Source organism: Pseudophryne corroboree, chromosome 1 (assembly GCF_028390025.1).
Source record: "Pseudophryne corroboree isolate aPseCor3 chromosome 1, aPseCor3.hap2, whole genome shotgun sequence".
Taxonomy (NCBI): Eukaryota; Metazoa; Chordata; class Amphibia; order Anura; family Myobatrachidae; genus Pseudophryne; species Pseudophryne corroboree.
Window position 1 is genome coordinate 818,325,659 of NC_086444.1, and position 18,254 is coordinate 818,343,912.

At 46.4% G+C, this 18,254-nt stretch overlaps 1 protein-coding gene across 1 annotated transcript in view; it reads right to left on the reverse strand.

Annotated features, from left to right (window-relative positions):
• The window catches only part of GSR (glutathione-disulfide reductase), a 59,793-nt gene that overhangs the window by 33,536 nt on the left and 8,003 nt on the right, over positions 1-18,254 (reverse strand). The window contains exons 2-3 of the mRNA XM_063919454.1: positions 8,016-8,042; positions 6,846-6,934 (exon numbers count right to left, since the gene is read on the reverse strand). Coding sequence (XP_063775524.1) covers positions 6,846-6,934; positions 8,016-8,042 — 116 coding nt within the window. The remainder of the gene's footprint in view (positions 1-6,845; positions 6,935-8,015; positions 8,043-18,254) is intronic.

An 18,254-nucleotide genomic window follows, 5' to 3' on the forward strand; every position in this document is an offset into this window, starting at 1 on the left:
CTAATCACCTTACTCCAAAATCTATGGGTTAACGTGTGGTAGCGGATAATTTACAGCACAATAAGGATCTGTAACTAAAAAGCCCAAGGCTAACGCAGTCTCCCAGCAAGGTATATTACCACATGTAATGCCACTTTCAGACAGAAAAATCTCAAAATCCCAGGTTTTTCACTGATTTTTCAACCCAGGTTAAAGCTCCTAACCCCTTCACAGCACATTAGACCAGAGTTATTCCCGGGTCGACCCCTTTCACACTGAACCTGGGTCAACCCTGCAATATACTGTGTCATAAGAACTGGACTGTTTTTATGGCACACAGAGTTGAGGTCATGAAAAGTGGGTGGCGACTGCTCACTGTATTGCAGTAACCATAGCTGACAAGTTACTACTGAGTTTGTGTACATTGTGGTGTCCTTCACTGTGCCAGTGATCTGCCTGGATATCTCCTCTCTGACTGCCAGCAGCTCGCGGATCTCCACCTTTTCCCAATGCACCATGCTGTCGCTCTCATTATTTGTGTAGCACAATTGTTATATCAGATGCCAGTGTCCCAGCCGCTCAGCCAATCACGGAGACTCGGCCACTCAGCCAGTGCCCAACCAGCTCAGCCAATGCGCGCTGTTTACCGCGACCCGTGTCTAAAAACCCGGGTCAGACCCTTTCACACAGCCACAACCTGTGTCAGACCGCAGGAAAACCCAGAGAATTTTTGCCCGAATTTGACCCTTTCAGACAGGAAAAAAAAAAAAAAAAAAAAAAGGATTTTAATTACCTACCGGTAAATCCTTTTCTTGCAGTCCGTAGAAGATGCTGGGGTCCACATTAGTACCATGGGGTATAGACAGGACCACTAGGAGCCATGGACAGTTTAAGAGTTTGAGAGTGTGGGCTGGCTCCTCCCTCTATGCTCCATCTACCAGACAGTCTAGAAACTGTGCCCGAGGAGACGGACATCTTCGAGAGAAGGATTTTACAGATAGTGGCGAGATTCACACCAGCTCACACAAAAGGCAAACCAAGCTAACTAGCTTGAAACATCAGCAACGGCTGAACAGGATTACTTACCAAGTAACAAAACAGTACTTACCAAGGACTAAGCAGTACTGAACTAAATAATCACTGCAGGATCACAAAGCGCTGGGCAGGCGCCCAGCATCCTCTACGGACTACGAGAAAAGGATTTACCGGTAGGTAATTAAAATCCTATTTTCGCTTACGTTCTAGAGGATGCTGTGGTCCACATTAGTACCATGGGGATGTACCAAAGCTCCCAGAACGGGAGGGAGAGCGCTCCTGCAGAACCAATTATCGAACTTGTAGAACTTTGCGAACGTGTTCGAGCCCGACCAAGTAGCTGCTTGGCAGAGTTGTAATGCCGAGACACCCCGGTCAGCCACCCAGGAAAAACCCACCTTACGAGTAGAGTGGGCCTTAACAGACATAGGACACGGCAAGCCTGCCGCAGAATACGCATGCTGGATAGTGAACCTGATCCAGCGAGATATCGTCTGCTTAGAAGCAGGACACCCAATTTTCTTGGGATCATACAGGACAAACAGAGTCTGACTTTCTGTGATGAGCAGTCCTCCTCTCATAGATCTTTAAAGCCCTTACAACATCCAAGGACTTTGATGAAATTGAGGAGTCAGTAGCCACTGGCACCACAATAGGTTGGTTAATATGAAATGCTGACACAACCTTCGGAAGAAACTGCTGACGTGTCCGAAGCTCAGCTCTATCTACATGGGAGATAAAGTATGGGCTTTTACATGACAAAGCCCCCAATTCCGACACACATCTAGCAGAAGCTAAGGCCAACAAATTGACAGCCTTCCACGTGAGAAACTTGACCTCAACCTCCTGTAGAGGCTCAAACCAGTCCGACTGGAGGAACTGCAACACCATGTTGAGATCCCAGGGCGCCGTAGGACCGACGGGAGGCTGGATGTGCAGAACTCCCTTCAAAAAAGTCTGAACCTCAGGGAGGGAAGCCAACTGTTTCTGGAAGAAAATGGATAGGGCCGAAATCTGGACCTTTATGGATCCTAACCTCAGGCCCATATCCACACCTGCTTGCAGGAAGAGGAGAAAATGTCCCAGTTGAAACTCCACCGTAGGAAACATCTTAGACTCACACCAAGAAACATATTTTTTCCAAATACGATGGTAATGTTTTGACATTACCCCTTTCCTAGCCTGTATCAGGGTAGGAATAGCCTTGTTCGGAATGCCCTTCCAAGCTAGTATCTGGCGTTCAACCTCCATGCCGTCAAACGTGTTAAGTCTTGATAGGCGAACGGCCCCTGCTGCAGCAGGTCCTCCCGAAGAGGAAGAGGCCTCAGCTCTTCTAACAGTAGATCCAGAAGATCCGCGTACCAAGCCCTTCTTGGTCAGTCCGGAGCAATGAGGATTGCCTGAACTCTTGTTCTCATTATGGAGTTTGAGAACTCTTGGAATGAGTGGAGGTGGAGGAAACACGTACACCGACTGGAACACCCACGAAGTCACTAGGGCGTCCACCGCCACTGCTTGCGGGTCCCTCGACCTGGAACAATACTGCCAAAGCTTCTTGTTGAGATGAGAGGCCATCATGTCGATCTGGGGTACGCCCCAAAGATCTGTTACTTCCTTGAACACCTCCGGATGGAGACCCCACTCCCCTGGGTGGAGGTCGTTTCTGCTGAGGAAGTCCGCTTCCCAGTTGTCTACTCCCGGAATGAAGATCGCTGACAGTGCCAATGCGTGTTTTTCTGCCCAGAGGATGATTCTTGTTACCTCTGACACTGCAGCTCTGCTCTTCGTTCCGCCCTGTCGATTAATGTAAGCCACTGTCGTTACATTGTCAGACTGCACTTGAATGGCCCGATTTCTCAGAAAATGGGCCGCTTGGAGAAGACCGTTGTAGACAGCCCTTAGTTCCAGAATGTTTATAAGAAGGCCGGATTCCAGACTTGACCACCTTCCTGGGAAGGTTTCCCCTTGAGTGACTGCGCCCCAGCCCCGGAGACTTGCATCCGTGGTTAGAAGGACCCAGTCCTGAATTCCGAACCTGCGGCCCTCCAGGAGGTGAGGTAATTTCAGCCACCAGAGGGGTGAAATCCTGGCTTTTGGCGACAGACGTATTCTCTGGTGCATGTGCAGATGGGATCTCGACCACTTGTCCAGGAGATCCAGTTGGAAGGACAGAGCATGAAACCTCCCGTACTGCAGAGCCTCGTAAGAGGCCACCATCTTCCCAGAAGGCGAATGCACTAATGAACAGACACCCGGGCTGGCTTCAGGACGTCCTGTACCATTGTTTGCATCACCAACGCATTTTCCTCTGGAAGAAACACCTCCGTGTCGAGGATCATTCCCAGAAATGAAAACCTCCTGGTTGGTTCCAAATGTGATTTTGGAAGATTCAGGATCCAACCATGTTCCCTGAGAAGCTGGGTCGTGAGAGCTATGGACCGTAACAGCTTCTCCTTGGACGATGCCTTTATCAGCAGATCGTCCAGATATGGAATTATGTTCAGCCCCTGTCTGCGGAGGAGAACAAAAAATTTCCTACATCACCTTGGTGAATACCCTCGGTGCTGTGGAGAGGCCGAATGGCAGGGCCTGGAACGGAAAATGACAGTCCAACATTGCGAACCGGAGATAAGCTTGATGCGGCAGCCAAATCGGAATGTGGAGGTACGCATCCTTGATATCCAGGGATACCAGGAATTCCCCCTCCTCCAGACCTGATATCACCGCCTTTAGAGACTCCATTTTGAACTTGAACTCCCTCAGAAAGGGGTTTAGTGATTTTAAGCTCAGAATAGGCCTGACCGAACCATCCGGTTTCGGAACCACAAAAAGGTTCGAATAGTAGCCTTTGTTTTGCAGCTGGGGAGGGACTGGTACAATACCCTGTGCCTCCACCAACTTCTGGATGGCTCCCTGTAGGGTAGCCCTGTCTGCCGGCAAAGCTGGCAAGCCCGATTTGAAGAACCGGTGAGGAGGGAGATCTTGAAATTCCAGCCGGTACCCCTGGGATACAATATCTAGTACCCAGGGATCCAGGCCGGACGACACCCAGACGTTACTGAAATGTCCGAGTCTCGCCCCCACCAGCATGCTGAGGACTTTGGCGTAGTGGAAGCAGGCTTCTGTTCCTGGGAACCCAGCAGCAGGTTTCTTGGATTTTGGTCGACCACCTCTAAAGAAGTTGCCTGACGGTTTGGCCTTTCTTGGTTTAGTAACTCGAAAGGACTGTGATGCAGCTGAAGAAAAAGGTTTCTTCGTAGCAGGTGCAGCTGAGGGAAGAAAAGGCGACTTACCCGCTGTAGCCGTGAAGATCCACACATACAACGCTTGCCCAAAGAGAGCCTGACCTGTGTAGGGCAGGGTCTCCACACCTCTCCTGGATTCCGCGTCGGCAGACTTCTGGCGCAGCCACAGTCCTCAAGGAGCTGAGACAGACATGGAAGAAATTCCTGCAGCCCTTGAACCCAGGTCCTTCATGGATTCCACCATAAATCCTGCAGAATCCTGAATGTTACGTAAAAACAATTTAACGTCACTCCATTGTATCCAAATCCTCAAGTAACGTGCCTGACCACTTTACTATAGCTTTGAAAATCCATGCACAGGCAATAGTAGGACGTAGTATTGCCCCTGAAGCAGTGTATGTGGATTTGAGCGTAGTATCAATTTTGCGATCAGCCGGCTCTTTTAAGGCGGTAGATCCTGGAACAGGTAAAACCACCTTTTTAGAGAGTCTGGATACAGACGCGTCCACTATGGGTGGGTTTTCCCATTTTCTCCTATCCTCTTCAGGGAAGGGAAAAGCAACCAGAACCCTTCTAGGGATCTGGAATTTTTTCTCCGGGTTTTCCAATGCTTTTTCAAAAATAGCATTTAATTCTTTGGACGCAGGGAAGGTTAGCGAGGCTTTCTTATTGTCAGTGAAGTAAGCCTCCTCAACCTGCTCAGGTGTTGTATCTGCAATATTCAACACATCCATTATAGCCTCCATCAACTGCACCCCTTTAGCAAGAGATGCAGCCCACCTGAGCACATCCCCATCACCGTCTGCCGTGTCAGAATCGGTATCCGTGTCATCCTGCATAATCTGTGCAAGAGCACGCTTGTGGGAACCTACAGAGGGGGGCCCTGAGGTAACAGAACCGGACCAAACTGCCATAGAGTTCTGTAACACCTGAGTTGCAGATTCATTCTGTGCAACCCTAGTAGAAATCTGAGAAATCATAGATTTGATAGAGGATGACCATTCAGGCTCCCTTGCTGGTATCTGCGCTAAAACAGTGCAATCCTGATTACATGGAATGAGATCATCCTGAGAGGACATATCCTCTGCAGCATATGACATAGAGTCCCTAGACATAGCTAAATGGAGACCCCAAACACTCCACACACACACACACACACACACACACACACACACGGGAGGCTAGACAGAGTTTCACCCCCAAGAATGGCAAGAGAGACACAGAGATTGGAGCCAACCCACACACAGCGCTTTCAAGGTATAGGGAGACCCCAAACCAGCGCTGACTGTGTACCTTAATATGTTACACAGTCTTTACACAGCCTACCCTCCTTCTACAGCCCCCTGGTTCCATAAGAGATAGCTGGAGTTGCTCTGGAGGGACTTCACTTCACTGACAGGCAGGAAAATGGCGCTGAACGCTGCTGGGTCCGCTCTGAGAAGCTCCGCCCCCTTAATGGCACTGTCTTCCCGCTCTTCATGAGATTATACTGGCCTGAGGATTTATGCTGGCAGTGATCCCGGGACCCTGACAGGCTGAAGGGGTCAGTGTAGGGTGTAGGCGCTGGCTCAGGGCGCCCATCACAGCGCCGCACTATGTACCGCTGAGCCCCGGAGCGCAGTTAGCACTGCGCTCCATACCCTGTTGCCGCGATCTTCACACCGGCTCCCCGCATGCTAGTGGCCCAGACCCCGCAGGGCGGACACTACTCCCCCCCCCCCCCCCCTTAGTCCCACGAAGTAGGGAGGCTGTTGCCAGCAGCCTCCCTGTAAAATAAAAAAAAACCTCTAAAATAAACTTTTACTAAAGAAGCTCTGTAGAGCTCCCCTAGCTGTGACTGGCTCCTCTAGGCACATTTTCTAAACTGAGTCTGGTAGGAGGGGCATAGAGGGAGGAGCCAGTCCACACTCTCAAACTCTTAAAGTCCCAATGGCTCCTAGTGGACCTGTCTAAACCCCATGGTACTAATGTGGACCCAAGCATCCTCTAGGATGCAAGAGAAAAACTTGGTAAACCCAGCTTGTGCCGGCAAATTACCATGTTGTTTTCACTGCCTGAAAGGGGTATAATTAAATCCGGTCCATAGTTAGCCTACTGGAAAGTAGCCTACAGAAAACATTACAAACAATACTGAATCAAAATTGTTCAGTGACAGAGCAGAGATAAAAGCAATTAAAAAAGTAAAAAAACAACAGTCTACACATTGGGAGTAATTCAGAGTTGATCGCAGCAGCAGCAGATTTGTTAGCAGTTGGGCAAAACCATGTGCACTGCAGGGGGGGCAGATACAACATTTGCAGAGAGTTAGATTTGGGTTGATTATATTGTTTCTGTGCATGGTAAACTGCAATTTAGATTTCAGTTTGAACACACCCCACCCAAATCTAACTCTCTGCACATGTTATGTCTGCCCCCCCCCCTCCCCCCTGCAGTGCATATGGTTGTGCCCAACTGCTAACAAATTTGCTGCTGCGATCAACTCTGAATTACCCCCGTTGTACAGTAGCTGAGATTGAATCATGGACACTGATTTATAAGCACTTTTGTAACCTCCATATCATCATTCATTAAGTCAGTTTTACTTACTTCCATGTAAATTTCACTTCTGGAGCATGAAATCCATAATCTTCATGATCATGTATGTATTCTGAATGAATAGCAGCATTCCACATAATCTGAGGGCACACACAGACCAATTACTGCACACATCATATTGCAGATACTAAAATGCTAGTAATATATAGCGCTGCTCATTACAAATACATAACATAAGGTGTACATCAGTCATGAAGGGTATATGCATATAAAAAAGTCCTGTATACTCTACCTATATGTAATTTCACTTGTACTTATCTGGTATATAGAAGCAACTAGAGGTGCAGCCAAAACAATAACGGAAACATTGTATACAGTTGTGCTGCCTACAGGCTCTATGGTTATTATTCATACTTATATACAAAAGGTTTCACATGCACCTGGTCATAATGCTAGCCTATGACTAGGCACATTTTAATTGCCATAAAAGGATTACATGAAAGGCACAGAAAAAAAATAAAAATCATGCATTAACTTCTATATTTTAACCCCTTTGCTGCTAAGGGTTCTCTTACTGGACCTGGCTATCTGACCTTTGGGACTCCCCAGTGTGTGATTAGTTCCGTGGAGAGAAGGAAAGGTAATAGTGGGTACTCTGCTTCGGATGATGAGTGGGACTCATCATTCGCAATTTTAAGCGAATGGATTAACTGCAAAAAAACTTGAAAATGGTATACAGATGAAACCTAAAGTTCCATTGGCTCTGCATAGACTTGCGCTAGCAGCAAAGGTAGAAAGCAATAGCAGCACAGCAATGTCTTTCGATTGTTATCTCCTCCATTCACTTGTGTAAACTGCACGTACACCCCAGTGTCCGCCGCCTCCCCTGGTTATACATATCATGGAAACTTAATTGTGGAGTTTGCTTGATGTCAGTATGTAAACGTCCTTTTGTTGATTTGTAACTGTACTTTTTCACATCAAATGTAGGGCCGGATGTAATGCCGTACAAACTCTGACATTCTTTTAAAGCGGCAATCATTTACAAGGCATAGATTTGCCTTGTAAATGATTTCTGCTTTAAAAAAAGTCTAAGTTTGGCCGGCAACCCGCACCTCCAGCCAACTCGGCGGCATTACATCCGGCCCCAAATGTTCAACTGGTATCATTATGACAGTATTATTTCCATTCACAAGCTCAACTGATATTTATTATGCTTACTTTTTTTGGAACACATCCGACATTGACCTGTAACAAAATAAAAAACAAATAATGGTTTACATCTTGCCATACTGTACCCAAGTCATAATCTTTCATTAAGAAACAAACACACAAATTGTGTGTAACATGTTAGCCAAGTTAATACGCAGTGTAAGAAATGAAGGAAAGCTGAGTGACACAAACATCAACACATCTAATACTGAACTATAGATTCGGTGTCTAATTTGGCTCTACACTAATATGTGCAAATTGGATGAAGTGGTAAGGAAACACAATAGGATTACAACCAATAAATGTACATACGCAATTTGCAGTACTTCACAAAACAACCAATACAGGTCAGTTAATAAATCTTGCATATGAATCAGATGGTATACTTTCACACCTTTAAAAATGGTTCTCAGTAGCAGATGGTCCAGTATAATATCACAGCGTTTGGGATGCCAGCGGTCACATGACTGACCTTGGCATTCCAAAAACGAGAAATCTGACGCCTTTGGGGGGTGAGTACACTAACACTCCCCCACCCTTACCATGACTAGCTAAGGCTAAAATTAGGGGGGTGGCAGATAGGGCTAAATCTCGGGGGTGGCAGCTACTGCTACCCACCCCCGTAGTGTTTAAATCTAACCCTCCCCTCCCCCCAGGCCCTAACCCTAAAACACACCCAGACACCTACCTTCGGGATGACGGCTGTTGGTGTCTTGGCGCCGGTCTCCTGAGCAGTGTCGGGATTCCGGCACTGGTCACATGACTGCTGGCACCTCAACTGCCTGGTAAATGTGGGCTGAGTTTTTCTCTCCTGCCCATGCACCACCGTAGTAAAGACCATAGTAAGAGAAGGGAGCCTCAGCCCTCTTGCCAACCCTGGCACTGCTCATTTTTAAGTCTCCTGCCCAAAGTACATCAAGGAGACCTTCTCTGAGGTCGGGCTCAACTCTCCGAAACAATACTGGCTTCATGGTGCTAGATCATATAGCTTTTTTGATGTGGGATGTGATTTATAAACAGAGTTGAGATTCTCTGACAGTATTTCAGTGGAGCATAGGCTAGCTGTTTTGCTTTATATGTATGTGATAGATCTATACTGTACTCCATACAGCACTGAGCTCTGTGTTTTGTATGCTGCAATACTTTACCACTTCACCTGCAAGTACTTGTATTTATACTTTCAGTTTTTCACAAACATCTGAAGTCACAGTTGTAACATTGTCATTTTTCCTTCATATATTTGAAAGTCCTGTCTAAATTACCATTGCTTATTCACCTTAAAACTCAGTTTCTGCAACCTTTTAATCTTCACTTTTATTTTGCTTGAAACTAAATTGTAAAGGTATCTTCTGTCTGAAGTAACCGTCAGGGGCTACACATTGGTGCCCTTTTTTAATTGACATTTATCTTGAAAAAGGCGCTGCAGAGCACCGAAACGCGTTAATCAGGTGTCTGTTTTTATGCATATTGAGGTAAAGCATTGCATGTTCATTGCACATGTTCACTAAACATTATACCCAGGAACCATCTCATGTGGTGTTCCGTGTAATTTTTGGAATACATTATGTGCATGCCGCATAGGTTTTATTAACAAATGTATTTTTTACTGCCCCTACCGTTTGCATAATTTGTGTGGATTCGGCACATCCATATCACGGTGTGGAAAGACAAAGATACCTTTATGTGCACTGAACCTGTTTATTGAAGTAACATACATGTTATCATAGCATCATTCACTTATCACGTGTGAGGGGCCTATAAAAGAAGGAATTGGGATTCAGAATACTTTGAAATGGACTTTTACTCCTTTCATATGACACTGCATGCGGGGTGTCATCATCCAACGTTACTGTATTATTGTATGTTTTCTATTTCTTCATGAATTTCTATGAGGAAAACTGAGAGACATAAAATACGTTTGAAATCTGAACCAAACAAAGTGAAAACACTTGGCGCTACCATAAAATGATCTCTTACATGAACACAGGAATGGCCACACAAACACCAATGGTTATACGATAAGACCCTTCTGAACAATGGGTTTATCCCCAATATATTTCTAAAAATTAAAACAGATAAAAATAGTGCAACACCAGATGATAAATGGCCTTTACGGATCCTATTTATATTGGTTCCACTCACATAGATGCGCATATCATCCTCATATATCGTGGTTCCACACTTCAACAATACTTCAATGGAGAACTGGAAGCTCAGAAGATGTAAAATTAGCAAAATCTGAGATGCGCAGGATCTATACACTTGGGACTCTAATAACTCAAGGCCTAAACAGCGAATTTGAGCTGAAATGGTTTCTACAGTCGAGATGATAGATATTTAAGCTCCTTCAATTCCTCTCTGATGGTTCTTTTGTGCGCTCTTATTTAAGAAATATAGTTTATTATTGTTCATAACATTTGTTTTATGAATGTATTAACGCTGCGTTGTAATATATTTTTATTTATTTATGTTTTTTATGTATTTGAACTTAAAGACTTTCATATTTTATTAATATGGACACAACACCGCCTGTTAAATGAAACAAGGACACTATCTCCGGAATCTCCAGTATCTATTGTATGGTGAAACGCAAACAGGAAGAGTTGAAGTGGCTGTGGAACGCAGACGTAATTTCCTGTGGACGCACTTCCAGTCCAGACGTGCACGGCATCATCGCTTAATTCAGTTGTTTTGTGTGAGATTTCTGTGGAATGCAGACGTCATTTCTTGAGAACATACTTCTGGTCCGGACGTGCGTGGCATTATTGCTTAATTCAGTTGTATTTTTGGGTGTGATTTCTGTGGAACGCAGACGTCACTTCCTGGGAACGCACTTCCGGTCCGGACGTGTGCAGCATTATTGTTTGATTCAGGTGTTTTGTGTGAGGACTAATATGTACAAGTATTTAAGGATAAGCTAGCAAACAGGTCCCACGCTTCTGATGAAGGTCAGTGTGACCGAAAACACATTTGAGCAAAGGGACTTTGACTGCTGGATTCGGTATCCTGGGACCCGTGGACCATCAGCCGCTGGGGGGATCTAACCTACAGTACCTAGGACTGAGGCACTCCAAGCAACAGCACGCTACCTGGACTCTGGGCTATCTAGCTGGCAGTACCAAACATTTGGTGATATATGCTTTTATTAATTGTTTTAAATGTGAGTGCAATTGTCTATTAAAATTCTCTTTTATATAAAGCAGTATTGCACTATATATTTGTTCTTTTGAGCTTCCAGTTCTTGAAGAAGTGTGGAACCACGATCTACGAGGATGATATGCGCATTATATGTGAAACTACGCGAGTGGAACCAATAAAAGGATCTGTAAAGGCCATTTATCATCTGGTGTTGCACTATTTTTATCGGTTTTAAATTTTTAGAAATATATGAGGGATAAACCCATTGTTCAGAAGGGTCTTATCGTATAACCATCGGTGTTTATGTGTGAGCATTCCTGTGTTCATGTAAGAGATAATTTTATGGTGGCGCCAAGTGTTTTCACTTAGTTTTGTTCATTTATCAAGCTTGTAGAGTCGTAGTGAAGGCTTTTCTGATTACACAGGCATATATTTGTATGAGCGCGGTTTGTGTTACATCTTTGTCTACGTTTGAAATCTGGACCATTCTTCTTTGCTGGGATTATCCACAGCCATGTGAGACTGTTCTTTGTTTTGATTTCAGTGCATGGGTTGGTGACCTACTGTATTATATGGTCTTCTGCGGCTTTTGGTGTGCAGCGCCATAGGTATGACATACTGTTTAAGTTTCCAACACTGTACTTCACCTGCATTTCTGGAAATCTGCTGATCTGTCTCTCATACAGCCTTCACTCCTGATTCCAATTTTCCTCATCCACAAAACAGTATATCCAGGTTTTTCTCAACTCCCCTCGTCACTCTGTCTACCTAATAGTTTATTTTTCCCCCTGTTCCCATCTCTATCATTCCTCCCTAGTCTCCTACATTTCTTCCTCTCCCCTCCCTTGTCTTCTGTCCACCCCTCTGCTTCCCTTCTCTCCTGTTGCCCCACTTTCTTTCACCTCTGCCCAGCCATGGACCTTATACAGCACCAATTTACCCCAAATGTCAGAACAGCACATCCCACCAAACTCTTAGCAACCTACCCCCTCTTTTCCCTGACCACCCCTCCCCACACCATTCTTACCAACTCTGAGTTCTTTTCCCCTATATCTGGAGAAGTCATTGCCCTCAAACAATCCCTCCACCTCCCCACTTGACCCTATCCCCTCCCATCTCCTCTGCTACCTCTCTTCTGCCTGTGCCCATCTTGTCCACCTCAATATCTTCCTCTGTTCAGGCACTGTACCATCTGCCTTCAAGCATGCCCATGTCTCCCCTATTCTTAAAAAACCTACCTTTGATCCTAACACTCTCACCAACTACCAACTCATCTCTCTCCTCCCTTTTGCCTCCGACCTCCTTCAGCATTTTGTTTACAATCACCTTACTGCCTTTCTTTCCTTCCACTCCCTGATTGACCAATGTCAGTATGGCTTCTGCCCTCTCCACTCCACTGAAACTGCCTTCACTAAAGTCTGCAATGACCTTCATCCTGCCAAATCTAAGGGCCACTACTCTACTTATGCTCTATGACCTCTCTGCAGCTTTTGACATTGAGGACCACCCTCTCCTCCAGCAAACCTTCACCCCCTTGGTCTGTGTGATAATGTCCTCCCATGGCTGTCCTCCTACCTCACTGGCCCTTTCCTTCTCTCCCTCCTTTAATGACTCCGCCAATCATTGATTGCTCCAGCTTTATTCTACATTACATTGCTGAGTGAGATTGTTTTTCAATGTTTTTTGTGAATTTCTGATTTTTCCCCCCAGAAAAAAATAAATAATTACTATCCCTGAATCATACACCATACACCACATATAGGGTGGATAAAGTGGATTAAGGTGATGGACACTGGCTTTTATCCTTCACTTTCGGTAGGATTTATATTGCACCCAACAGTTGCACTGTCACAAGTGTAATACTAGGCACCCAATGTCATATTTCTATTCTCAAGTGGCTGCCTTCTTATTGTCATGATTTAAACACAAACTAAGCTAAAAACAGCAGCATTTTAGTAAAAAGGAAAACAATACATTAACAATTTAATAATTTGGGGTAGAAATTATCCCTATTGTATTAGAAATATTTTTGTGAGTTAAAATCACTATGAGGGACATGTATCAAATCTTTGGGAGATATAAAGTGGAGACACTGCTCATAACAATCATCTTATATAATTTTAAAGGCCGCTATGTGATAACTAGAAGGTGACTGATTGCTATAGGCTACGTCTCCATTTTATCTCATCCTAAGGTTTGATACATCTCCCCTTAAGTGTGAGTGAATATTCAAATGAGATGAATAAATGCACAGACAGGTCTTTTGTGGTTAGTTATAGTACTGACTGACTTTGCCGAGTTATGTAATATTGCTGTGTATACACGGTTATGTTAATAAATTTCCCCATACTGTAGTATCAAATTGGTGATCATATACACTTTGGATTGAATTGTATACTAGTCTATAGTAACTTTTCCTGCCTACCCTCCAGCCGGGAAGAGCTGCCATTCTGCAAGGTGACCACACAGCATATTACAAGCAGGCAGAGACGTTTCTTGCAACGGGTGAGTCGTGCAGCCGCATGGGGCGCCCGCCGCGGCTCTTTCTGCTCCCCCTCATTACTACTCCGCTCGGGGTGAGGAGTTTCGTGTAATGACGCGTTTGTGTCGTGACATCATGACGCAAACGCGTCATTACGTGAAACTACACCCCCGAGCGGAGTACTAATGACAGGGAGGAGGGGGAGCCCAGGAGGACAGTGACAAATGGGCGGGCGGGTGGCCAAGCTGAGGGAGATGATGGCGGCTGGCCGGGCGCAGCGCAGTAAACACACCAAAGACCAATACACAGCCCTGGCAACTAGCATTACACAGCCCTGGCAACGGACAGTACACTGTGTAATGCCAGTTGCCAGGGTTGTATAATTTACACAGCCCTGGCAACTGGCATTACACAGCAGCCCTGGCAACTGGCATTACACAGCAGCCCTGGCAACTGGCATTACACCCGTCCCAGAGCATAAAACCCCTGGCAACCAGCATGGATCCCAGAGCATGAAACCCCTGGCAACCAGCATGACACCCAGCGCGTGAAAACGCTGGCAACGAGCAGGTAATTTAAAAGTAATTAGAAGCTTTACTGTAGGGCATAATGTATCATGGGCATTGCGGTGTGTGCCATAATATGGTGCATGGGGCATTAGTGTGTGGGACTAAATATGGTGGAATTATTTTTTTTCCACCTGTGGTAGCCGTGATCTGTTGATGCAGGGTCAAAAACTGGGGTGTAAGGTAGTCTTTTCAGGCGAGTCCACGCCCATTTTAGCGAGGTCAAGCTCCTTTGCAGTGAGCGTGCGTACGCAAATTTGTATTTTTTTTATATCTATGGGGGTGGGCTTTTTTTTTTAATGTCAATGGGCTGGGGGGGGGGGTGGAAGGGGCATTTTTAAATCTCGCACTGTGAGCCAAATTGGCTAGAAACAGCCAATTTTGGGGGTCATTCCGACCTGATCGCACGCTATTTTTTTGCAGCGCTGCGATCAGGTCAAAACTCAGCAAAACTGCGTATGCACCGCAATGCGCAAGCACGTCGTACGGGTACAAAGAGGATCGGTGCTGGGTGATGGATTAAACGAAGAATCCATTCACACAGCCGATCGCAAGAAGACTGACAGAAAGAGGGCGTTTATGGGTGTCAACTAACCGTTTTCTGGGGGTGTTTGGAAAAACGCAGGCGGGTCCAGGCGTTTGCAGGGCGGGTGTCCAACATCAATTCCAGGACCGGACAAGTCCAGAGCTACTCAGAAACTGCAAAAAACTTTTTTGTACCGCTCGGCTGCAAAAGCGCTCGCACACTTGCTAAGTTAAGATACACTCCCCCATAGGCAGCGACTATCTGATCGCTGCGCTGCAAAAAATAGCTAGCGAGCAACTCGGAATGACCCCCTATACACTGTGTCCTGCCCCCAGGTAGTGCTGCCCCTATAGATGAAGCTGCTGGCTGCAGGGGAAGCAGCACCAGAGCTGATGTAAATGGACGTGCACAATCGCAGTAATCTGCGTTGTGGGCTGGGGTTTGCGATGTATGTGAATGAGCATCGTGCATATGTGTAATATGCGTGTGTATAAGGATATCACAGGTTAATAAAGCGGACGTAGTAACCCGTGCTTGCTGTGCAGGTGACATATATGTACACAGTATGTATAGCGGCCATAGCCATAGTTGCCAATTCAGCTTATAACAAGCGGAATTGGGCTTGTTTTTTCTTCTGGTTGCTTATTTTTTTTGGGTGGTTGCTTGTTGCTTGTTTTTGGGCTTATAATTTTTTTTGCTGCTTGTTTTTGGGCTTCTTTTGTTTTTAGGTATCACTGACACCGACTTTCAGAGATAATTAGTCATTTTATTTATTATTTATTTATTAACAGTTTCTTATATAGCGCAGCATATTCCGTTGCGCTTTACAATTAGAACAACAGTAATAGGGGGCGTGGCCTGGCTCGTGAACAGTGGAGTCCAGCTTTTCCTCAGCTCCCGCTATAACTCCACTTCCACACACTTTATCCCCTCTGTGGGGACCCAGCTCCCTTGCCCAGCTGCTGGGATCCCCCCTACCGCTCCCCGCAGCACTCACGGAGCCCGGGGACCATTACCCTGCAAGCCGCCGATTGAGGCCTTCATCACCCCTGGAAGCCGGGGCCTCGAGTTCCGGGCTGCCCCCAGAGGCTGTCCACGGCCAGTGCGGGAATCCATAAAGGCAGCTGCTTTCCCCGGCGACCACCCTGCGCATCCCACTGAGACCTCTCTTACCGCTGTCCGCGTCCTCCACGGAGCCCAGGATCCACCTCAATACGAGCCGCCGACTGCGGCCTTACCCGCCCGCCGAAGCCGCGGCCTCGGGTTCCGGACCGCTCCCGGCGGCGGGCCGCGGCCGGCGCGGAGCTCCACGGAAGTGACCGTTTACCCCCCGCAAGTTGCGGACACAGATCCCCCTGGCTGCCTGCACACTCTGCTGCTGTCTGCAGCCCACCTGCAGAGAGATCCTGCCGGGCATTGCTGGATGTGGTGAGTCCGGATCTCACTATATGGGGCTGGAATCCCCAGTGTATTGTTATAACACTGAGACTGACTTGTAGGGCAGAGGTCCACACAGGGCCCCATCTTATAAACTCTCTCACCCTGTATTCTTTTATTGCTGGCCTTGGGGCCTTAAAGTGCCTGGTCCTCGAGCTGAAGGGGATTTAAGCTACAGTGCCACTTCCATACATAGCTCCCCTGCCTCTCTGTATGTGCAAAATAGGCAGGACCTGTTTGGAGATGTGATCTCTGCATTCCTACGCATTGCTGTGATGCTGGCTCCTCAATGATATATTAATGCCAGGCTGATGGGGGTCGTTGCTCGATAGACGCATTCTAATGTAGCTCTGCACCACCACCATTCTACAGTTCAGACCAAACTACGCTTTTATTGCTATATTCCTACATTATGGTCAGAACCAAACCCAGGAAATCATCCCGAACCAATCCCACACCTCGACCAAAGAACCCTTCATCACAATCGACCATTAGGCCTTATCTCCAGCCGACAACGACCGAGACGGATCAAGAATCAATGGCGGCCAGTCCTACTTCTTCGCCCTCTTCCTCGCCTGTATCGTTGTCCAAAGGCGGCCCTGCACCCCCTCCATCCTGGGAGAGAAACGAACTCAAGGAAATATTTTCATTCCTTAAAACACTCCCCACTAAACAGGATCTTCAGGATACGATTAGACAGGAAATGGCGACTGTTAAGAAGGATATCTCACAATTATCGGACAGGCTGACAGCTGTTGAGGAGACCCAAGATACTTCCGATACACTTTTTCGATCCCTGCAGGATATCCTTACAGCCCAAACCATGGAAATACGCTCCCTACAAAATAGGGTGACTGATATGGATAACAGGGGACGTCGGAACAATATCCGTATAAGGGGCCTCCCGGAAGATGTCCCACAATCAGGTCTCATTGACGCTCTCACGAAGATCTTTAATGAACTGCTGGGAAATGAACCTGACACCGAGATTGTCTTTGATAGGGCTCACCGTGCTCTTAAGCCTCGTGGACTTTCTTCAGACCGACCCCGCGACGTGATTTGCCGCTTGCATTATTTCACGCAAAAGGAAGACATTATGCGCAAAGTGCGCCAGCTAGATGAAGTGGATTTTAATGGAACGCCGATCTTCCTTTATCAAGACTTGTCCTGGCACACACTTCAATTACGCAAGACATTGAAACCTTTGACAGACGAACTACGCAAGCGGCAATTAAAATATCGCTGGGGGTTCCCCTTTAACCTACAAGTTTCCTATTCTGGGAAAGTATTCTTCCTGCAAAATTCTTCCGATTTACCGTCCTTTTGTGCTGCACTGGGACTGCCGGAACTGGCCATCCCAGCCTGGGAGGCGGAAATCCCGCAACTACAACTGCCGCAACATAAACAAAGAAGCCCCCCCTGGCAGACAGTCCGCTATGCCAAAAAGGCTCCGACCGCTGTCGCAGTGTCCTCTGCCACGGATGATACCTGACTGGACGCTCTCTACCTCTTGGATTTTTCAGTTGGTGTATTGCTCCGCCTCTTAGTGGGGCTGAGATCCTCCTACGTGGCCCTCCTGGTACTTTAATTGATTTTGCAACGTTATCTTCTACATGTGTGGTGGTTATGGTCTTTAGATGTTACTCCTAGTATTCCGGTGCTAGATAGCTATATGTTCTTTTTTGTGAATGCTTCTAAGCTGTTCGTACTTGCATTTCGATGTTTGCGTCTCCTGACGACGACTCCCTTGTCCCCCTACCCGCTTAGTATAACACTATCCCCTGGAGCTGTGATCCTATCGTTGGGACGCGGTCTCCACGGCGGGTGCTTTATAATGGTTTATTTTTCTATTCCTCTTTTCTTTTGTTCTAACTCCTCTCTCCTCTTTCTATATCTCTGTCTCTCTTCTGTGGTAGTTTCCCTGGGAACCGTGCTGCTGATCCCCTTATTTGGACACCATGAGTGCTCCTAACCGAATTAAAATCTCCTCGTTTAATGTTAAAGGGCTTAATGTACCTGAAAAAAGATCCAAACTACTTAGATCATTATGGTTGGATAAGGTAGATGTAGCCCTAATTCAGGAAACACACTTTAAGACA